At 40.4% G+C, this 24,241-nt stretch overlaps 1 protein-coding gene across 12 annotated transcripts in view; it reads left to right on the top strand.

Annotated features, from left to right (window-relative positions):
* Positions 1-24,241, top strand: part of prom1a (prominin 1a) — a 102,669-nt gene that overhangs the window by 12,557 nt on the left and 65,871 nt on the right. For 8 of the 12 annotated variants that reach the window (XM_034291755.1, XM_034291754.1, XM_034291763.1 and 5 more), the window contains exons 2-3: positions 17,700-17,758; positions 18,362-18,388. In XM_034291755.1, the coding sequence (XP_034147646.1) occupies positions 17,700-17,758; positions 18,362-18,388 (86 nt within the window). The remainder of the gene's footprint in view (positions 1-17,699; positions 17,759-18,361; positions 18,389-24,241) is intronic. The other 4 variants (XM_034291762.1, XM_034291757.1, XM_034291760.1 and 1 more) reach the window with 1 other exon arrangement.

The following is a 24,241-nucleotide window of genomic DNA, read 5'->3' as shown; positions in this document are numbered from 1 at the left end:
ATTGAACATGTCAGGTTATGCTTTCCCTGCATACGGGTTCTGCTTGTCCGCAGATAGCGTTTCACCAGAACATCACGTTGCGTTCTACTTTGCTTAACAAGCATGGGAGGGTCATAAGAATTAAAGAGTGCTCTGGAAATCTATCTCATATGCAGTTTTTATACAATTTCCGCCAGTAAGCCTGTTATGTGGATTTCCCCCTAGATGGCGAGACGGTTTAAGTTTGGATAATATTAGGATTTTGTCAGTGTGGCTCTGCTAGAAAGTTTTTAGTCTGTTGAATCTGTTTTTTTCGTGTTTTTTTTATTTACAACCCAAGGTCTCATCAGTCACAGTGTCTGCATGGGTGAATACTGGCTCACAAGTGAAGGGAAAATGATTGCACTGGCCTTGCCTTGACTCTTGTCTGTTTCTCTCTCATTCAAGTGCTCTCTGTCTCTCAGATAGCCCCCCCCTTCTCTCCTCACCCCTCTTTCTCTCCTCCATTTCCCTCCCTCTCTTTCACAAACACGTACACACCCACTCAGACGTACACGCTTTCCCAGTGCATGCTTCTCTAAGACACTGAAGAAGTGAAACTGTAAATATTTTTGTAGTATTTCCACCTCCACAGCGATGCTGTGATTCTGATTTGGCTCAAGCAGCGTGACTGAAGAATTTGAATGCTCATGTCTACAACCGTTGAGCAGCTGCAGAATAGCCGATTTCAGATTGTCGCTTCACTTTGGTGGCCAAGACCTGGGTCTTACATTTTCATCATGTAAATTGTGTCATGCTACACTAATACTTGAATAGGAATCATGCATGTTTTTTATACTTCAAAAGGCTTCAGAATATGTTTCATATTCATTTTTGCCACCTTGCCAGTATGTTTACAACACTTGTGGAGTGTTGAACATTTCAACATGATTTTATTTTAGACAATCTACCACAGGAGTCTTTATGAACATTGTGTCCTTAATCAGGTGAACTCCAAGATAAATCATTACACCAGTTATATTTGCTTCCCAGTTAGGATATATTCTGTATTCATTTGATGGCTTGCATTCATTTGATGGCCTGTTCCATCTCGTTCCTAACAGGACGCCGGGCCGTCTGTCTTCTAATGATGATATATGGTTGATCGACATTCATAGAAATGTACAAAATGCACAGTGGCTAGGAAAAGCTCCCTAGTCTCTTCTAGTCCCCTCGAAAAACAAACTATTGCAGCATAATAACTAGGGCTTGAGACGGTGGGATGGGCAGATCTGGAGACACTATTTTCCCATCCTGAGGGTGCCATAATAACTAGGTGTCCTCTCACAGGTTTGGCCTCGAGGACAGTCCTCCCAGCGGAATGTGAAACCATACAGACAGGGGGTCCAGAGACACTGTAGGTAACCCCAGGCAGGGTCAACCAGACCAAAAGGGACACCAATAAACCACAACCACCCTGAAAGAGGGCAGAGTATAGCCCACAGAGTACACTCCCATTGTCAGAACAATTTTATACATACATGCCCATTTTGAATTTGATGCCAGCAATACATTTCATAGAAGTTGGGACAGGGGCATGTTTACCACTGTGTTACAGCCCCTCTTTTAACAATACTCTTTAAGTGTTTGGGAACTGAGTGGACCAATAGCAATAGATTTCAGCTGCTCTACAGTTCGGGGTCTCCTTTGTCGTATTTCTCGTTTCCTAATGCGCCAAATGCTTTCAGTTGGTGACAGGTCTGGACAGCAGACAAGCCAGTTTAGCACCCAGACTTTTACTGTGGAGCCATGTAGTACATGCAGAATGTTTGGCATTGTCTTGCTGAAATTAGCAACGCCTTCCCTGAAAAGGGGATGGTAGCATATGTTGCTCCAAAATCTTTTTTATGTCACCTATGCCATGTGCACTAATGCACCCCCATACCATCATGGATGCTGGCTTTTGAACTGTGCGCTGATAAGAAGCCGGATGGTCCTTCCCCTCTTTAGTCTGGAGGACACATCATCCATGATTGCCAAAAATAATTTCACATTTTAATTCATCAGACCACAGGATAGTTTTCCTCTTTGCCTCAGTCTGTCCTAAATGTGCTTGGGCCCAGAGAAGGGAGCAGCGTTTTTGGATCTTGTTTATCTGGTTTCATCTTTGCATGGTAGAGTTTTAACTTGCATTTGTGGATACAGCGACATCCTGTGCTCACAGACAATGGTATTCAGAAGTGTTCCTTAGCCCATCGAGTGATATCCATTACTGAATCATGTCTGTTTTTAATGTTGTGCCGCCTAAGGGCCTCCAATATTGGTTTTCGGCCTTGTCCCTTGCATACAGAGATCTGTAATTATATTATGTACCCTAGATCAGTGTCTCCCAACCTTTTTCAGTTACTGTACCCCCAAAATGTTTTTGCACTGCTTTCAGTACCCCTGAATTACCCCCTCATGTTAATTTCACTAGTAAGTCTATGGTGTCATGAGTGTTTTCAAGTACCCCCTGCAAGTACCCCCAGGGGTCCTAGTACTCCTGGTTGGGAACCACTGCCCTAGATGATGAGATCCCCAAACTCTTTTCATTTTTATGCTGAGAAATGTTATTCAAATTGTTGTAGTATTTGCCCACACAGTCTTTCACAGAATGGTGAACCCCTCCCGTAGCTCATTTCTGACAGACCCATCCTCTATCTTTGAATACCCAGTCATGTTACTGACCTGTTGCCAATTGACATAATTAGTTGTTTGATATTCCACCAGGTTTAGTTTTTTAGCGTGTTGCTGGCATCATATTCAAAGTGGGCATATATTTTTCAAGAAATAATAGTCTATTTTAAGATTTGATGTGTTTCTATTCTTTGAACTATTTTCTATTGAATATAGGGTTTAAAGGATTTGCATATCATTGAATTCTGTTTTTATTTACATTTTATGCAGTGTCCCAACTTTTTGGGGAACAGGGTTGCATGTTCCAGAATCCTCACAGTGAACCAATGAACATCCAAAGCAGAACAGGGACTTTGTTTAACCAATATGTATATCGTATGACATTTTTCAATGGACCTTTTCAATTTATAATAATCTGAATATATAAACAGTGTATACTATAAATCATACTGTAAATAACAAATATGTAAACATATTGTGACTGAAGTCTAGGGGGAAGGTTCAGCCAGTTGAAAAGTAATACTTACTGCCTGCAATTCAAGAAGAAAAGGCACAGTCCTCCAGTATTTGAGCCAGGTCCTTGTTTTATGAACCGGTTTTGCGATGCTTGACCGTAGGGAGTGTCGATGTTCATTGGGGAATAGTGGATTTGATAATAAGGCTGGTCTGATGATATTCAGGTCCTTGTAGACTGCGGTAGGAGGAACATTTAAGTCAATTTTAACTGTAGGTAATTATCTGCTATGCATTTAAAGTGGCTACTGCAGTTCAATAGGGCTGTAGTGGTACACACATTTTTAACCGTATCATACAAAATGAGTGGGTCTTTACAGTTTGCATATGAACCTGAAATAATAGGTTTGAAAACATTTTGAAAATAAAGTTTGCTAAGCTGTGTTCAATGGCTGTTGAATAAAACTGAACTGAGAAGGCTATTCTGTTTAAATGGGAGCCTTTGCGCACATAATTGAAATGATAATACTTGCTGGAGCTTTTCCTACTTATGTTTTGTAAGCCGAACTCGAGAAGGAACAGCTGCAGTGGCGAGTGCTGGTAAGCTATTGATTAACCAAATTTGCAGAATCCCCCAACTTCATTTACATCTCCATTTTAGTAGCATTTTGGCATTCCAGTAAACTACGACGGTGCATGACAGAGAGTTGTTGATAAAACACAAACTGTACACCAGTGTTTCCTCTCTCTCTTTCCTTTCCCCTCTCCTCATTTCCTATTCCCTTCTATTTTCCTTCCTCACTTCCTCTTCCATTATCTCCATCTTTTCTTTCCCCTCCTCTCTGCTGTCTCCTATCCTCTGTTCCACTCTGGTCTACTCTCTCCTCTTTCATGTCCCCTGTTGGCGCTCTAATTTCTGTACCATTCTGTCCCTCATTATCAAGACTATCTTGTCTCTTCCTTGCCTACTAAAGTAATGCATACACTTTTTATAAAAAAAAGCAGAGTATAACCTTTAAGAGATGGTAATAATAATTTTCTCCTAATTAATAAAGTTATTCAGGTTCAAGTAAATACATAATTTCATTCAACTTTAAAGAAAGGTTGCCTGACACTCTTGTCCCTGCTCCCCTTTTCTCTTTTGTTTGAACGGTTTAAACCAGGGGTGGGCAAACTTTTTGACTTGCGGGCCACAATGGTTTCTAAAATTTGACAGAGGGGCCGGGCCAGAATAGAAAGATGGTGTGTTTGTGTGAACTAATATAAATTATTAAATGTAAAAACCATTACATGAAAAGATTTGGCCTTTAACAGGCACCAAAACATCAATGTGCAGGGTTCATTGTAATTTTTTTTCCCAAATGTATTAATTTAATAACACAATAGATAAACTCCCATTCAGTTTCAGTGGGAACAGTTTTGTTGATCTTTTTTAACAAGTGCATCAAAGTCTGGATTAAGTTTTGTTGTGGCAATTCTCAGGATAGATCCGAGGTGTTGGTTAGTTAACTTGGATCTGTGACGGGCTTTGTTGATGTTCATGACGCTGAATGTCTGTTCACATACATAGGTTGAGCCAAACAACATAAGCATCTTCTGTGCCATCCTCCGGAGGTTAGGAAATGGGGCTTCGTTAAGTGAAGCATAAAAGTCGTTCAGTTTAAGAGAGTTGAACTTCTCCTTTAAGACGGAGTCAGACTGAAGATCGATTAGTTCCAACTGCAGCTCCTGTGGTGCTGTTTCAGGGTCTTGTGACAGGGGACAGGACACCAGCTGAAGTGACTTTTCAATTTTTTCAAAATCAGAGAACCGACGGCAGAATTCTCTGTGCAGGTCGTCCAGAGATTTTCTGTATTTCTTCGCGTTTCGGATTGCCTCTTTCTGCATGGCTAGTGTGGGGAAATGAGCGAAAGATTTGTTTGAAATTTGTCTGGAGAAAAGAGTCAGCTTGGATTTGAAGGCTCTAACATTTGTGTATATGTCATGCACAAACTGATCTTTCCCCTGTAGCGAAATCAACGGCCCCACCCCTGTGCCCCGCCCTCACTCTCCCTCGCAGAATGCGCATACCGTAATCAATCGCAAGTCCAAGTACAGTACAACCTTTGCTTGTTAAACCTAGACGATATGTTATAGCCTAACTTACATCATGTTTAACCTTAATTTAGAATAGGCCTAATACAAAAATAATTGGTAACTTCTAGCTAACGATCACCTGCTAGCTATTAACATGGCTATTAACGAGGCTTGTTGTCTTTTAGCTAACGTTAGCTAGCCCATTACATTTATTTACTAATTAAATAGCTTATAAATTTAACTTACCGAAAAAAATTCAAAGATCGATTGGAAATGCCAGATCGTTTAGCACAATGTACTGCAGAACAACCCATTATGTCCGTGTGAAATTATATCAATTATAGAAATTTAGAGATTAAATGTAAAGTTCCAATCTCCTCAGTCCTCCGAAGATTCAGTGGCTCCTCGGCTCAGATAGCTGTCAATCACAGCTGTGAATCACGACGTCACACCACCGTTTTTAGAGCATTAAATAACTAACTAAAAACCAACTTATTTTAAAAACAAACTCTTGAATTTACATTACCGCGATACAAACTACAGTAAATGACAGAAACCAGCTTCGGAAAAAAAATATTTGAAGAGTAATTTAATTGTTTAGTTGGTCTCGTGTCCCATTGAATAACATGGGGAGGGCGGGGTTTATGACCTATACTGGGACCACTCACCAGGCGGCGATCGAGACGTTTTGGCTTCACTTTTCAGGGCTTGTGCGGCACGCTTGGTTGAAACACTTTGCCCAAACTTAACCAAAGGACACGAGAGTGGTAAAGTAAGTCCTGGTGATATGCATCGGTTTCTTCCAGGAACGCAATAAACTGACAATGCTGAAGTCCCCTTGCTCATATAAAGTTAACAAGTTTTACGACAGGATTCACGACATGATTTAGCTGCAAAATAGACTTACACAGAGCTTCCTGATGAATGATGCAGTGAAGGAAAATAACATCCTGATCATGTTTTTCCTCTTTTACTTTTTCCTGGACTCTTTTTAGTAGCCCAACGTTTTTCCCAGTTAAATTTGGCGATCCATCCGTGGTGACATTGGCAAGTTTATTCCAAGGTAGCTTAATTCTTTCGATGACAGCAGACACTTAGTTAGACAAGTCCTCTTCCCGCGTTTATCCTTTCAGGGACTCCATGGTCAACTGTCGTTAATCCCTCAGATAAAAATTAGGAGCTGAGCAGTGTCTTTTATGTCGTTACTTTTATCCAGTACTAGTGAAAAAAACTTAAAGGAATCTGCCTTTTGTTTAATTTGCTGGCTATATCTTCATCAATCAGTTCCACACGGCGAGTCACAGTTCTGCATGATAAACAGATTTTTTCAAACGTGCCTTTGCTCTCCGGACACAAGAGACCTGCTGTCTCAACCATGCATTCTTTTTAAAATTCGCCTTCGGAGAAAGGCTTACTAGCCTTTGCTAATTTGAATGGCAGCAAAAGACTTGTCTTGGTACTTGACTCTTGAATCGCAGTTTGTCTGTGAAAAATGTTTTGCTGAGTCTGTTAATTAGCCATCAATCTCTGAGCCGTAGCCACCCGTTCTTGTGTAGACTGTTTGCAAGCGTAGTTAGCATGTTTTGTGGCAAAATGACGGCTGATGTTGTATTCTTTAAAAACCGCTACAGTTTCTTGGCATATCAAACATACAGCCATTGATCGGACTTCAGCAGAATTATTATTTTTTGTCCACTCTTTATTAAACACTCGGCACTCACTGTCTACTTTTCTTTTCTTCAGTCTGCTCATTTTTACTGAAGGGCTCAAACTGCAAGCGAAAAAGTAAAGTAGAGAGTAACACATCACACTCAAACAAAGGTCAATGTCTTTGGAGTGTGCCATCTGTTGGGGAAACACTGCATTACAGGGAAAGGTAAAATGAAGGAGGTTTAATTATAATAAAATGTAATTTAATAATATAACTTGGACAAGTTCGGCGGGCCGGATTAAAAAGCCCAACGGGCCATATATGGCCCGAGGGCCGTAGTTTGCCCATATCTGGTTTAAACTATTCACTCATCTGAAGAAAAATAACATTGAAAACCGATACGTTAAATAGTACTGATAGTGTTAGCTACCCAAGCTTGCTTTACCTAACGTCTGTGTTTCTCAATACATCTCAAAATAACCGGGGATACAACTGTGGTAGCAATATTGATAGTTACATCGAGACGACGTGAGAATAATTTGTGTTTTAACAGAGTAGTTATCTAATTAATGCAGCCACGCAAACAAACGACTGGTACCTGTAAAGTGCATTCCTCTGGTGACTGGCCTGATCTGAAAGACTTTGTTTCGCGTGGGGAGATTGAGAACTGTTTAGAACGCCGTCAAAACATTTGTGCTCCTCATTCAGCTCGTCTGCATAGACCGTTGGTGGTGACTGCTATGTGCGATCTGCGTTGCCCAAATGCATGCAGAACATAGCTCAACATGCTAAATACCTGTTAGAACAGTTTTGTACACTGACACATTATGTGTACGTTATCTAACAAAACGTTTTGATGAAAAAAAATATTGACGTGGCGGGAAAGATTTTGCCATGTCGGGGAACTATGAACGCAACAGAATCACTGCTGTACACTGATGAGCCAAAACGTAATGACCACTCACAGGTGAAGTGAATAACGTTGATTATCTCATAACAAGGGCACATGTCAAGGTCTGTGTAGAGTAGTGGGTAAGCAAACAATCAGTTATGGCCAGAGGACTGCGTCAGAGCATCTAAAACTGCAAGGCTTGTGGGGTGCTCCCAGTCAGCAATGGTGAGTAACTGCCGACAGTGGTCTGAGGAGGGACAAACCACAAACCGGCGACAGGGTTTTGGGAGCCCAAGGCTCATTGATGCGTGAATTCTATCCTGTCTAGTCCGAACCGACAGAAGGGTACTGTGGCACAAGTCGCAAAAAATGTGAATGATGGTTAGGGGAGGAATGTGTCACACACATCGCACCCTGCTGCATATGGGACTGCGTAGCTGCAGACCAGTCAGATTGTCCATGATGACCCCTGTATCACAGTCCAAAGCGCCTACTATGGGCACGCAAGAATCGGAACTGAACCTTGGAGCAGTGGAAGAAGGTTGACTTGTCCGATGAGTCCTGTCTACATTTCCTGTCTACCCATGTACGTGTGCGCGGTTTACCTGGGGATGTGATGGCATCAGGATGAACTGTGGGAAGATGACAAGCCGGTGGAGGCAGTGTGATGTTCTGGGCAATGTTCTGCTGGGAAGCCCTGGGTCCTGGCATACATGTGGATGTCAATTTGACACGTGCCACCTACCTTAACATTGTTGTTACCTTAACACCCCTACGGTTTGAAATATTTATCAAGCCAGGTTTTGCTCTTTCTTCCACCCCACTCAATGGCTGAAATAGAGAATTCTACAGTAAGCCTCATTAATGCTGCTGCAGTAAAATCCGCCACTCTCTCACTCAGACTCAGAGGTGCTGAGATGTTAGCCAGCTCCTCCATGCTAGCACAGATATAGAGTTACAGGGATGGAGAAAGGTAGTGTGGGTGGGAACTCTAATCGGAGGCAAACGAGGGCTTCACAGCCATTGATGGAGCAGGATTAGGCACCTTTATACACTGGGCCTAGCTTGGGCTTGGGTCCCGTGCACAACAACACTTTTTTTAATCTCACTTTTGCTCTTTTCATTCGCTCATCTAGTTTTTGTTAGTCTTGTGACCAGTCAGACCAGTTCTGGAAAAGATCAAATGTGAAAACGGCTGATTTGATTGGTCAAGATACCAATTATTGAGGATACAAGCCAATGTATACCCCCACTTTATGCCACATGCACCTCCATGATTTGTGTCCTGGTTGTGCCCTGGGGGTCTTTTCCAGGGGGCTGTGCGTCAGTTTGGTGGTTTTCAGTAGGTCGTGCACATTATTTAGCTTTCTTTTGTCTTTGTCAGTAGTTTGCAAACCTCCCCTTGTCTATGACTGGTCTATTGGATTGATGACAAAATCTTTGTCCTCTGTTTTTTTTTTCTGGGAAGAATGTTGGATCTCCAGGTTGCTGAACAAGTCCGGCGCTACCGGCATCTATACAATGCTGATAGTCTTCTTTGTGAAGACCAACACGTGGCAGCAAATTCATGGGATGGATTCAATATCAAACTAAAATAGCTGAAGTTCACGGTGTCTGTCTGTGTACTGGCTACTCATCCTTTCCCAGATCCTGGTTTTGGTTTTTTGTCATTAGTTCCACATTTTGGCCGGAGATTGTGGGATTCATTACAGATACTTGCCACCCTCTAATTCCCCAGGGTAGTATTACCACTCTTTCCCCCTTTCCCCCTTTTTTTTGACTTGAGATATTAGGAGTATACATGCCCAAGCGTTCATATGCGCATGAGAAATGGTTCATTATGCCATACGACCAAAGTCAATTCCAGCCTTAAGATCAGAATTGGGCTGCCTATGTGCAGCCATTGAGTTCACATTGCAGGTGGTACTTCAAGAGTAGTTGCTGGGGAAACGCTACCATAGTGTTACTGTACTTTCCCTACAATACTTCCTGTTGTGTCATACAGTGAAATATACTATTATTTTGTTTTCCACTGAGCCTAAGGGACTGTTTACATCCACCAGTTATGGTAATTCACACACACTTTTTAAACCAGGTCAGCTAGCTTTGGAACGCCAAAGTACAATTTGCTGACAGGATAGGACGCCGAGTCTTGTCTAGTTTTGTGAAGTGCTGGCATCACCATTGACCTTTGGCCTCAAAACACTCCTGATCTCTTCCTCTTCTGGTGATGTTTCATCCAGATATTATTACTATGACATTGCATTTCAGGCTTCATTCAGTGGCTTAGGCTGCGATTTCAGCTCATCATGCTCATCAGCATTGTAGGTCAGTAGGCTAGCTTTCTGAAAAACCCACAACAGGGAGATTTTACTGTACAGATTGTGCTGTAAAACTCAGTGGTCTATTTTGCATGCCAGTTATTTTTAATATGACAGTTATATTTCTCAAGTAATGTTTTATGCCCTTGAATCTGTACTTTTGAAACCCTGAAAATATCCTGTATTTCAACTATAACTCTCCTGCTGGTTTTTATTGGATGAATGAAATGTAATCTCATTAAGCCAAATCACTGTATACTTAAATAAAAGTACATTGCTTTGGGATATTAGACATAATGTAGTGAGCTTTTCTAACAGTTGCAATACTTGTGTAGTTTTTGTGAATTGAAATATTTTATGTTTACTAGACTTTTTGGGGTTACTAGTGGTTTTGGGGTTTCATTGGGAGGTCATGCTAGACCTATCACTTCTGAGAGGACAGTTTGAGGCTATGTTACTATCAATGTAAACACCACCAGTTGCAGTTTGTGTGAAGTCTCTCTTCTCTCTGCACCCACCCACAATCTTTGACTAACTAAAAAACACCTATTGTTTTAGTTTCATACACAATAATTGACATTCTGAAATAAAATCCGTACTCAGAACTGGGTACAAAGCTGAACATTACACAATGTTCTCATTAAAAGTGGGTGATAAGAGACTGTCTGCCATGCCTGTCTGTTTGCTGTGCCAAAATAAAAAACAGGAAGTGAATGGGGAACATACAGACAGATGGCTAATTGTGTCTGAGATGCTGAACAGCACTGTTTGTGTATACTATACATTTTCAGCCGGTATTATCACAAAGTATTGATAATACTGGAGAAACTACATTTTTGTAGAATGAACTTGAAGAAATTGCTCTCACAAGCAGCTTGAAGAAATTGCTCTCACAAGAATAGACTGAGTGGTAGTGGCGCCTGTTACTTCTACCATAAGATGACCGTATGAATTTCTGTGGCTTATGTGAACAAAGTGAAGCAGACTCTTCTCGGTGAAGAAATACTTCTCATTTGGCTCCCAAAATGCTCTTTACTCAACTTGGAACCATGAGAACAAATGGGCTACATTTTACTTGGCCTAATTACCAAGGGAGATTCAGGTTGGGGAAGAAAATGGCAGTTAGCCTACCGTAATTTTGTGTAGATTCATATTTTTTATACACCCTACCAAATGTGGTTTATGAAAATATGTATAGTTAAAACTAATAAGGGTGGTCAAGTTGCATCAAGCACATACCCCACAATTCCAAGCAACAACCCACTTTCAGTTTATTTGGCATCACATCAGGGTAAACTTAATGTAAATGGTTTTGTGAAGTAAAACTAATTTTCTCTCGTAGTGTAAATAGGCCATACATTTGGCAGGCATGTTTCTTCCAATTAGTTTGAGATCACTCCTTTGGCTAATCCCATAATCAGCAAGCAGCATGGCTCCCGACATGGGCATATACATGCTAATTTGAATTAACTGGGAAAACCCGATGATAATGGTCACTTTCTCTGCTTTGTTCGTTGATGTTTTCCCCTCGGGTGACTTGAGAACCACTCCAGAGTCACCGCTCCCGCTGTGCCATGTTTGTGCATGGCTGTAGGACCACAGTGGACTGAATGGCGTCTGTCTACCTCAGCCGGGAGGTGAGGACTGCCGGTGTCCTCTGTGGGTGGCTTTCCTGCCTCGACTGTGTCGTGAAGCACCCCGGACGTAATAGTCTTTGGCTGCTCACCGACCGGTGCTGGGGTCACTGACTCTCACCACTTCTGGCAGTGCTAGCTCTCGTGGCTGAGATGGTAGGACACTCATGGGCAGGTTCATCAGGGCTCCCGAGACGAGGGAAGACAAGGTCAGGTGGTCTCCCTGTGGTGAGGGAATTGTTTTCTTCTCCCATGTCAGGCTGCCCTAGGTGTTTGTGTTTTTGAATTTCTCAACCATTGGCCCATAAGTCTATGTAAAATGTGCACTTAAACGTGATGGAAAATCTCTAGTTATGAAATTCAAACAGTTCCGGTAAGGAGACGATTACTCAGGCCAGGAATCCTCTCTTAAGTCGAGCTGCCTGATAGACTTGGAGAGTATTGGTGGGTCTAGCGCTCCACTGACTGTCTCCGTCACAATTTACAGCCCTCTCTCACAGCTCACCGGAGAGGAAGTCAGCTAAATGAAGTGTGCAACGTGAGCGCACTGGGCCATCTACAATCATGTACAGTGAGGAGAACAAGTATTTGATACACTGCCGATTTTGCAGGTTTTCCTATTTACAAAGCATGTAGAGGTCTGTCATTTTTATCATAGGTACACTTCAACTGTGAGAGATGGAATGTGAAACAGAAATCCTGAAAATGACATTGTATGATTTTTTAATAATTAATTTGCATTTTATTGCATGACATAAGTATTTGATCACCTACCAACCAGTAAGAATTCCAGCTCTCACAGACCTGTAAGTTTTTCTTTAAGAAGCCCTCCTGTTCTCCACTCATTACCTATTAACTGCACCTGTTTGACCTCATTACCTGTATAAAAGACACCTGTCCACACACTCAATCACACAGACTCCAACCTCTCCACAATAGCCAAGACCAGAGAGCTGTGTAGGGACATCAGGGACAAAATTGTAGACCTGCACAAGGCTGGGATGGGCTACAGGACAATAGGCAAGAAGCTTGGTGAGAAGGCAACAACTGTTGGCTCAATTATTAGAAAATGGAAGAAGTTCAAGATGATGGTCAATCTCCCTCGGTCTGGGGCTCCATGCAAGATCTCACCTCGTGGGACATCAATGATCATGAGGAAGGTGAGGGATCAGCCCAGAACTACACGGCAATACCTGGTCAATGACCTGAAGAGAGCTGGGACCACAGTCTCAAAGAAAACCATTAGTAACACACTACGCCGTCATGGATTAAAATCCTGCAGCGCACGCAATGTCCCCCTGCTCAAGCCAGCGCATGTCCAGGCCTGTCTGAAGTTCGCAAATATCTGGATGATCCAGAGAAGGAATGGGAGAAGGTAATGTGGTCTGATGAGACCAAAATAGAGCTTTTTGGTCTAAACTCCACTCGCCGTGTTTGGAGGAAGAAGTACAACCCCAAGAACACCATCCCAACCGTGAAGCATGGAGGTGGAAACATCATTCTTCTGGGATGCTTTTCTGCAAAGGGGACAGGACGACTGCACTGTATTGAGGGGAGGATGGATGGGGCCATGTATCGCGAGATCTTGGCCAACAACCTCCTTCCCTCAGTAAGAGCATTGAAGATGGGTGGTTGCTGGGTCTTCCAGCATGACAACGACCCGAAACACACAGCCTGGGCAACTAAGGAGTGGCTCCGTAAGAAGCATCCCAAGGTCCTGGAGTGGCCTAGCCAGTATCCAGACCTGAACCCAATAAAAAATCTTTGGAGGGAGCTGAAAGTCCGTATTGCCCAGTGACAGCCCCGAAACCTGAAGGATCTGGTGAAGGTCTGTGTGGAGTTGGCCAAATTCCCTGCTGCAGTGTGTGCAAACCTGGTCAAGAACTACAGGAAACGTATGATCTCTGTAATTGCAAACAAAGGTTTCTGTACCAAATATTAAGTTATGCTTTTCTGATGTATCAAATACTTAGGTCATGCAATAAAATGCAAATGAATTACTTAAAAATCTTACCATGTGATTTTCTGGATTTTTGTTTTAGATTACGTCACTCACAGTTGAAGAGTACCTATGATAAAAACTACAGTCTTCTACATGCTTTGTAAGTGGGAAAACCTGCAAAAACAGCAATGTAGCTTACTTTAACTTGCACATGAAGAAACTCATAAAAATCCTAGCATGCGTCTGATAATGTGAACATCACTAATACAATACAAAAGAGAAGGGACCTCTCACATGTGGGTGCGAGGCAGAGACTTGATGTGCGTCCAAGCGTCCTGATTAATTGAATGTTATCGGATGATTGACCAGCCTGAAGGCCAATCAGGTTAAAAATAACAGATTTTTTTGCACACAGTTTCGTTGAAGCAAGGAATAATAACCCTTTAGTCAGTCAATCCATATCTACCATAGGGAGCGTACATTTCTATGGTCTGGTGTTATGAGCGATTAGGACAGTTTGTGTCCAATCAGGAGCATTGTCTTTACAGAGTTGAAATGTTTTAACACCTTGTCATTATGAATGCTGACCTCAGCTCCGGTTATATGGCAGTGTGCCAGGTTCTGGGGTATGTCGAAGGGTTTCTTTAAACCTGCTGCTGTTTGCCCTGCTGGATTGTCCTTAATTGGAGCAATTGCACACAAGTGGGTGAAGTCCTTTCTTATCATGGCAGTGCTGTGGTTGTAGGTATGAGGGATTATGCTACAGGGGGCTAATGTGATACACTGGTAGGTATTAAGTGATTTTTTCTGGTGTGTGAACCCTCTATCCCAGTTCATGGATTTCCCTCGGCGGATATTGACAGTGATTGATTCCAGAAAAACGAAACCACATTCCTTCTTTGAAAATATTTTTTGCAGTTGTCAATGTGTAACAATAATATATATTCTGGTAAGGACCATAATGTTTGAGCCAATCTTCCATTTGTGAACAGATCCTCATTTCATGACAATTTAATTCAGAGATAATAATAATGAAGTTGTTTTTTATTAGAGCATGTTAGTTAGCTGTGCTGATCTTCATTAAAGCAATAATAATTGTGTGAAAGAGAAGCCTGAAGCTACCTCTTAAAACATCCCATCTTTTGAATAATAAATGGCCCATCTTGGCAAAAAATATTTCTGTCCATGATTCCCTTCTTCTTAACTTGTTTTTATAAAAATCTAAACTGCATTGCAGCAAGAGAAACCTCCTCATCCACCTTTCTGCAGTTCATTCCAGGCTACTTCAACACATCTAAAAGAAGCATTGCTCTGTGCTGTCATCATAATTTGTGGGAAATTAACACCTTTGCTGCTGCTGAAGAAGCTGTGGAAAGGGTGCCACACGTCTTCTTTCATACAGCTCATTCCCCAAACATGCCACCTAAAAAGGGCATTTGGAGGGTTGGACTTTTTTTGGTTGTTGTCTTCAGTGGTGAGTCTAAGTAATTTGACGGCTGAGGGAATCTTGGTGCTTGACCCTTTCACGTTTGCCTTTGCCTCACGTCAGTTTGACTTGTGATAAAATAATATGACGGGTTGTGTTGTCCTTACATTGAACTGAAGGGATCTTTGGGGACTTTCTGTTTTGATTCAATAGGCCTATTTCTTTAGATTGGAATCCACCAATACTGTTCAGTGGCCTGTTTCTAGATTAGTGGGTCGATTTATTGCACACAGAATGAAATATTGCAGAACACGATTATTTTCTACTGTATGGCTTAATCCTTATTTATTTATTATTTTATTTGTGTCATTTCTACTACGAGGTGGGATTTGGACCTCGTTATTCTTGAAATATACTACAAATATTCAAAAGGTTTCTTATATGCTCAGGCAAAGGTCATATGTGACTGTCAGAAAAACGTATTGGTCCAAGTCAGGCACTTAAATCTGAATAAAAGTAGACAGATTGTTCATACAAGGCCAAGAGCTTGCACTCAACCTGAGAAAGCTAGCATTGACTGATTGCTTATCCATTGCAAAAATGTAATCGTACATATACCTATATACAGTATGTGTTTGCATGAAAAGCTATCCTTTAAAGTTTGTATGGTTGGAGAATCTGATGAAAAGGCTTAGATTGAAATTGGGTTTTTAGTCATTAGGTTTGCTTAGCACTTATGACTAGAAACAAGAAACCAGGCAAACCTAGTTCAGCAGGCCCGCAATAGAAAATGTTGCCACCTCGAGATTCAAACCTGGGTCGCCTGTGTCGCCTGTGTGGAAAGCTGTGTCGTTAACCACTACACCATGGAACTGTACATTTGCTAGATGTCAGTCTTGTCTCTATCCTGAACAAATCCTCTTTTCCCACTGGCCGTTTTAATAGTTAATTGGCCATTCATGAATGACATTGATACAGTAAAACTGACTAACATTTCTTACTAAGTTTACCTCCACCGCAAATAGCGGCTATGTATTGCGTTTGCCACTGGACTTTTTAACAGCTTATTAGCCCGTAATAAGCTTTTCCGGTATCTACTAACTTACTGGAATAGTCATAAGAATTGAGCAATTGCAAGCAAGTCTGCCAAAGCTATTTCATTTCATGGCATAACAACTTCTATTTTTCTTTCATGGCAAAAAACAACATACTTTTTTCTTTCATTGGTGAATGACGTTTATACAATAACTGTCAATAAAGACGGCGATAACTAACTTTTTCATCAAGTGAAGACGAGAGAATCGTGGAATCTACCAGAAATAATTAAGAAATGTCGATGCTCACAATAGATTCAAACTTAGGTCTTCCACATGAGAGGCACAGTCTTTAACCACTATGCCACTGCATTACACGTTTCAGCAGTCGCTAGACTCCATCCAACGTTTCTTATTAAGTTTACAATAGCATCTATGAACTGTATTGCTTTTGCCACTGGTCGGTTTAACAGCTTATTAGCGAGTAATAGGGTTACTAGTATCTACTAACTTCCAAGGAATAATCATAATAATTTAGCAATTGCTAGCGAGACTAAATATGAACCTTTCAATGCCAGAAACTGTTGCAATATAACCGTATACAGTTTCAGCCAGCAAAATTATCGTCAAATGGAATAATTCACAATGCGCACTTCGCTTTGCCTGCGAGGAGATTCGAACTCTGGACCTATAGTTCACAAGTCCAAGGGGTCGTGACTCAGTCAGTCAGTAAGAGATATTCGCTCTTCTTAGCTGGCTCCGCTTACGCGGTCCGGCAAAAAAGGTTGTTGAAGCCCCACTACATTAAGTAGCTCTGGATAAGATCTTCAGCTAAATTACTAAAATGTACAAAAATATATTTTAGGATTATACAACGTCATACATTTTCTGTAATATAGCCTATATTTATGAAATATGAGTGAGACATGCAGACTAACATCAAACTAACATCATGAATCATTGAAAAATTGATTGAACCAAGATATAGTAGCTTCTTAGCTTTGCGCCCACCAAAAACATTTGTATACCACCAAAATATGATGTCACTGTGGGTAGCTGCTTTTTAATTAAAAGAGAACCACAAAGTAACAGTGTTGAACATGCTTCAGGTACACACAATGTTTCAAATATAATAAATATAATAATAAATGTAAAATTACTGGGGAAATACTTTTTGACTAGTGTGATTTTAACTAGCTCTACAAAATTATAAAGGAACATATGTACATTTTATTATTTTATGCCTGACATTTATCTTAGAAGCTGATTAACAGAATAACACATTGGGACATGGCAAAATCACCTACATTCACTGAAAAAAAGTGTTAAAAATTCAATCAATATGTTTGTGTTTTTAACTTTAAGGTCATCTGCCTTCATGATTAAACACTTTTGGATTTTTACACTAAAATAGAATAGGTATTATCCTGGGGAAAGAAATGTCTAGGACAAAGAAATCTTGCTGCAAGTTATTGATAAAAAGATTTTTAAGCATCGATTTTTTTTTTCTTCTCTTCCTACACATGTGTAAATATCTTTCTTTGGATATAGTGTATTTGAAAATGATTCAGAACGCTTTTCCTCTGTGTACTGCAGCACAGAGGCCTCACTCTCTGTTTCCTCCATGTCATTTCAGATCTAGTTGTTGAAGTCGCTAAAGATAAATTCGGGGCCATTCAGTCAGAGTATCAGAAGGTAAGTGTGTGTATGCTTTTATGTTTGTCTAAGCTTGTCCATAGATTTTAGGATTTCACTTTTCATATTGTAATGATAGAAAAATGAAGAGTATTTGAAATGTTGCAAAACTAGCTGCTTCCCTTCCATTCTAAGCAATATGTTAATTACTATTGGAAGCCAACGTGCTTACACAGAAAAAAAATTAACTGCTTCTGGCACTGTGTATGAAAGCAAACAGAAGGAAAAATCTGTTGGTTTTTTGTTGAATAACAAACTTTAATTAACGACATTCTTTCTTTGAAGATCTCGGCTTCTCCTGAATCTTCAGAAGAAAATGATTTGATAGTTTGCAGACAGCACTTGATTTATTCATTTATCAGGATCAAACTGTTTTGAAGCCTCCAGTCAATAGCACTTCAAAATGTTGAAACGACGATGAATGTGCAATAATAAGCATTTAAGACTATGCCTTGTGCAAAACTGTCTGAATATGCATGTACATTTTAAGTTTATATTTTTTTGCTCCATCCACATATTTTGTTTGTATGGCTTTGTCCTTTTTTGACTCTGCGTTGCCTTTGTCTTCTGCATGCCTTCTTCATCTGACTTGGCAACCCTCAGCCAGAGAACATTGTGCTGACACTCAAGGTAAAGTCTGCACACTACCTAGCCTCATTTAGCAACCATCAACTTGTATGGTTTTAGTCCTTCCACATTTACCCATTTCCCATCTAGCACTCCTTCAGCTCACCCTGCCATCACATCTAATGAACTGACCCAGCAGGTAAAAACTGGTTGGCAATGATGTTATACGTTGCGATGACAACATCCCGATGTACATCATGGGAAAAGATACAGCAACTACAAAAATACCTCAGCTGATTGAATCGGGTTATCTGACTGAATATATGTAGTCTTTCTCAGGATGATTCTGTCATGAGGGAATCTGTCATCTTTATCTGTTTGTTATGTGGTTATTTGACATCTCCCAACAAGAGACCAAGATATCAAAAAGAAAATGATAATATTGCTTGACACATTTTTCCCGTTGGGGTTGGGCTTTTGGAAACCAGGTCACTTATGTTAAGTGGGCATAATTGGAAATCCATTCAAATTACTGTATAGCACTCAGGATATAATAATTGGGTTTATATGGGCTCCTGTACTGTGCTGTAGGTTCTATGTGATATTATCATACCAGTCAGTGATTCCACTGCATTCGTTTAACTAATTTACAGTAAATATGGCACAGAATCAGTTCAGCTATATGATACATGGAAAACATCAGCATAGGTGCACTTTGAAGATGCTGCAATGGTTGTCTTTAAATGTACAAGTCTGGGAGAGAATTATTCCCCTCATTTAAGTTCACACATCCAGATTGAGAAAACATATATTCTGGAACACAATGGGCAACAATTAATATTGCAAATCGAGGAAAGCAGTTCATGGCATTGGTTGAAAAATAGAGGGATTCTGGAGTTATATTTTTTCCGATTTGAATCAGGAACTGCAATATATTTAACCAGAGTTTTTAGCAGCAGCATGGGAAACACTTCTGCTCCACAATTCGTTGTGACTTTGTTGGGGAGAATGGGGCTCGCGCTAACACAGATCAACTATAGGGTAACTTGGGATCAAACACCACACCTACTCTACATGTTTTGGGGGGAGTAACTTAAATAATGTAGATGAGACAGAGGTTATGTTTTGATAGTAATGTAAAGCAGGGAACGTTTTGAGGGGAAATCTGTAACATGAAGTGGTTTCTTTAAGAAATAGCCCAGGGGACACTTTACCCCAAGTTACCCTACCTGATAGACCTACATTATTTTCTCTGTTTATGAAACATTTCTGGGGAGATAAAAGTAATCAATATGTTACTAGTTACAATATTACATTTAGGATCTAGCTAATGATTAGCCTATTAGAGTAATTGCTGATACAGTTGTTCTCATAGGTTTTGCATACCCTAGCAGAAATTGTGAAATTCTGAAAATATGACTGATCATGCAAAAATATAAGGATTATTTTATTTAAGAATGGTGATCATATGAATCCATCTATTATCACATAGTTGTTTGTTGCTCATTTTTAAATCATAATGATAACAGAAATCTCCCAAATAGCCCTGATAGAAAGTTTACATACCCTTGAATGTTTGGCCTTGTTACAGACACACAAGGTGACACACACAGGTGAAAATGGCAATTAAAGGTGAATTCCCCACACCTGTGGCATTTTAAATTGCAATTAGTGTCTGTGTATAAATAGTCAGTGAGTTTGTTAGCTCTCACGTGGATGCACTGAGCAGGTTAGATACTGAGCCATGGTGAGTAGAAAAGTACTATCAAAAGACCTGCGTAACAAGGTAATGGAACTTTATGAAGATGGAAAAGGATATAAAAAGATATCCAAAACCTTGCAAATGCCAGTCAGTACTGTTCAATCACTTATCAAGAAGTGGAAAATTCTGGGATCTCTTGATACCAAGCCACGGTCAGGTAGACCAAGGAAGATTTCAGCCAAAACTGCCAGAAGAATTGTTCGGGATACAAAGAAAAACCCACAGGTAACCTTACCTGTGGGAAATACAGGCTGCTCTGGAAAAAGACAGTGTGGTTGTTTCAAGGAGCACAATACGACGATACTTAAACAAAAATGAGCTGCATTGTCGAGTTGCCAGAAAGAAGCCTTTACTGCACCAGTGCCACAAAAAAGGCTGGTTACAATATGCCCGACAACACCTTGACACACCTCACAGCTTCTGGCACACTGTCATTTGGAGTGAGGAGACCAAAATTGACCTTTATGGTCACAACCATAAGCGCTATATTTGGAGAGGGGTCAACAAGGCGTATAGTGAACAGAATACCATCCCCACTGAGAAGCATGGTGGTGGCTTGCTGTTGTTTTGGGGTTGTGTGAGCTCTAAAGGCACTTGTGAAAGTTGATGGCAAGATGAATGTAGCATGTTATCAGAAAATACTGACAGACAATTATTCTGCATGAAAGCTGTGTAGGGACACACTTGGACTTTCCAGCACAACAATGACCCTAAGCACAAAGCCAAGTTGACCCTCCAGTGGTTACAGCAGAAAAAGGTGAAGGTTCTGGAGTGGCCATCACAGTCTCCTGACCTTAATATCATCGAGCCACTCTGGGGAGATCTCAAACGTGCGGTTCATGCAAGACGACCAAAGACTTTGCATGACCTGGAGGCATTTGCATACTCATAGATGCTGTCATTGATGCTAAAGGGGGCAATACATAGTATTAAGGACTAAGGGTATGCAGACTTTTGAATAGGGGCCATGTTTTGTTTCATGATTGTGCCATTCTGTTATGACCTACAGTTGAATGTGAATCCCATAAGAAATAAAAGATGTGTTTTGCCTGCTCACTCATGTTTTCTTTACAAATGGTACTTTTTTACAAATTCTCCAAGGGTATGCAAACCTTTGAGCACAACTGCGCCTTTTAGTAATAGCATACCTGATAATGTGGATCATGCATATTATTTTAACATTTTAGTAGTTGCATATACGGCTTAAAATATTCAAATGATTTGTACAAACCTTTATCAACAGCCTATGTTATTTAATTTGTGGAGATAGAAATTATGTTTTAGATTGTGTCAGCATGTTTAAATGTTAATAATGTCCTTTTAAAAGTCTTCCCACTACAACACTTTTGTTCAGAGGAGACGCTGTTACCAATCATACAAAATCCTATCCTATTGCCCCGCTGAGCCACATTCCAGCCCTAGTTCTGCTGATGTGGCAAGAACTCAAATTAATACCCTAGATACTCTCTCCCGCGACACCATCAACATAAGGGATGTGTCTATCTTGTCATGCTTATATCGCTTATAACATTAATTTGATCCCTTTTTGTACTTGTACATTTATTTCTTTGTAATCTGAAAACCTGGATGTGCGCTTTATATGTACTTAAAACCTATAAATCAAGTGAGCATTACTGTGCTTTAACTTAACTTGTTTCCAGACACTCATGCTCGAAATTAACTATGAACATTTGTCATATTGTTTCCTACTGATGGTTCCATTATAAGCCCGGGTGGGAATACAGTAAATAACACAGGCTAAGAAGCATGCGCTCAGCTCACTATATAACGACTAGACAAAAGAATTATGACTGACAAAGTAGGTAACAAAAATGCTGCAATGACGGAGGAAAAACAATAGTATGGTCTCAACATAGTTGACTAAAAATACAAAAATATCAACAGCTAGAACAAAGCCTAGCCAACTAGGAAGTCTGATTTACACAACTTGTTTGGTGAGAGATTGGGGATATGCTTTGACCTTTTCAATTTACTGGAGCCCCTCGTGCTTGGTCTAATCCAATCATCCTACCGTTTCTTGACAACCCAGCTAGCCAGTTTTTATAAAGACAGAGTTGTGTATTGCAACAGAAGATATTATTTTTCCAATAGAAGGTAATAATAAAAAATAGTTGTATAATAGTCATATTTGGAATATTATCCATATCTGTACAGAATGGTTTTGTCCGAGTACTTGGCACAGCCCTAACCTCAACCACCACTGTGATATATTCAGTAGTCACAGTTCATAATGGCCCTCATACAATATATCACATTCCTTGCTGGAAACAATTTACCAGGTGTTTTCAATTAAAGGAAAGGCTTGGTATCATCATATGTCACACCACTATGTTAAGAGCAGTCTTCAAACTGCATCAAGGAATTATATATGTGATGGTAACTAAGAACTGGTCAGTGATGACCGTCAACTGCTACTAAAATCATCCTGTGATACACCCATTTCACATTTAAAGCACTTTATCAGGAGAAGTATGGAAGTCTCTTTTTCCTCTCCTTGTTATGCACCGAACGGCTGTGTGTATTTTCTTTCTTTGTTGAACGTATGCCAGTAGCAAGACAGTAGCAAGCCGCCCCATTAGAATATTCACCTTGAGAATGAATCTGATCACATAGCATAAAAGCACACCAAGTGCCCTTGCCATTGGCTAGTTGCCACCCTGTTCAAACAGATGCAGGAAGTGTTTGACGGAAACGTCTATCTAATTGTGACTGTAGTGGCCATGCAGAAGCCTCAACAAAGACAAACAAAGCCATGCATGAGTCGATTAAATGGCCAAGCTGTCGAAGAACTGGTCAGACATGGATGGTTTGTTCATTCTAATAAAAGTATCTGATAGTGCAGAGAAACAGATACCAGGGCACGGGGGCTTTTTGTAAGACTCTCACCCAGGGAGCCTTACTTAGCCAATAGTAGCTTTGGAAGTTGGATTAACCGAACAGCCGGAGATTTAGGAACTTTTGCCTAAAGTTTTTGAAATGAGCAGAAGAGGAAAGGAGGTGGGCTGAGCAAGTTCAGAATAGATTTGAGCCTGAGTGATAAATGGCAAAGCAGCAGGTCTTCTGAGCAGGAGGTTCATGGAGTTATTAAGAAGATTAAGATTAGAGTGAACCAGTAGGGGCTGCCTTAGAAGAGCCAGTGAAATTCAGATGTTTTGATAGAGGCCTCTTTTGATCCTTTCATAACGAAGCAGCCCATTGAACTTCGTTGTGACAGGTAACATCCTAGGAGGAGATTAGCTGAGAAGTAGCATTACATGAGAGAGACTGTGTTCATCATAACCAACATGTTTGTATGCTTTTAAAAGGTTAGTTTACCTATTTCTACATACTACTTGAGTGAAAGTAAACAGCATGGTTTAAATGTGAATACTAAATATAAAAAAAAAATCTGAACAATATTGTGTTGATTTGGAGTGTTTTATATTGTTACATAACATGCTTAGACAATCATCATTAAGGGGCCAGTTCTGTGACAACCAATTTTATCTTGTAACATAAAATGTATAAAAAAGGTTTTAAGGAGAGGACCACCTAATAGCACAGGTGGCACAAACCAAAGAGTGAAGTTTAGCCCAGTAAGAGCTCTCAAGGATGTCCCAAAGTGCTCAATTCTGAGGTTTTCTAAAGTGCTCAATTCTGTCGGCAGAACCGCTAACCCATCTCTCCTAGATACCACCACCACTACCACCACTAAGTGAAGTTGTTTCCATTTCTGAAGTAGCATTAGGCTAATTTTTGCTTGGCACTTCACTAAAATTAGTCCCATATTCCTTTGACTAATTGCACATATCAAAATCATCAAATCATCTTATGATTTGTTACATAACTTTGTGTTCATGTTTAAAAAAGAATATTGAAATAAAATATTGTTTTTCCTTCAATATGGTAGGTTTCCTGTGAGTGCACGTTGTTTATGGTATTAACCATGCCATCATTTGAACAGTGTCCAAATCACACTGATTCAGTAGGCATCACTGTGCTGTGCTCACTGGTTTGTCACACCTTTGGCACCGACATTGAGGACAGCATCTCCACACCGTAAAACACGGCCAAGATCTTCAGCTCGCCGTGTAGGTTAAGAGTTGCCAACGTCTGCCAAGGGCTGTCAACTCCTCCCGCTCTACTTCCACCTT

Source organism: Esox lucius, chromosome 4, assembly GCF_011004845.1.
Source record: "Esox lucius isolate fEsoLuc1 chromosome 4, fEsoLuc1.pri, whole genome shotgun sequence".
Taxonomy (NCBI): Eukaryota; Metazoa; Chordata; class Actinopteri; order Esociformes; family Esocidae; genus Esox; species Esox lucius.
This window is presented reverse-complemented; position numbering and strand designations above follow the sequence as displayed.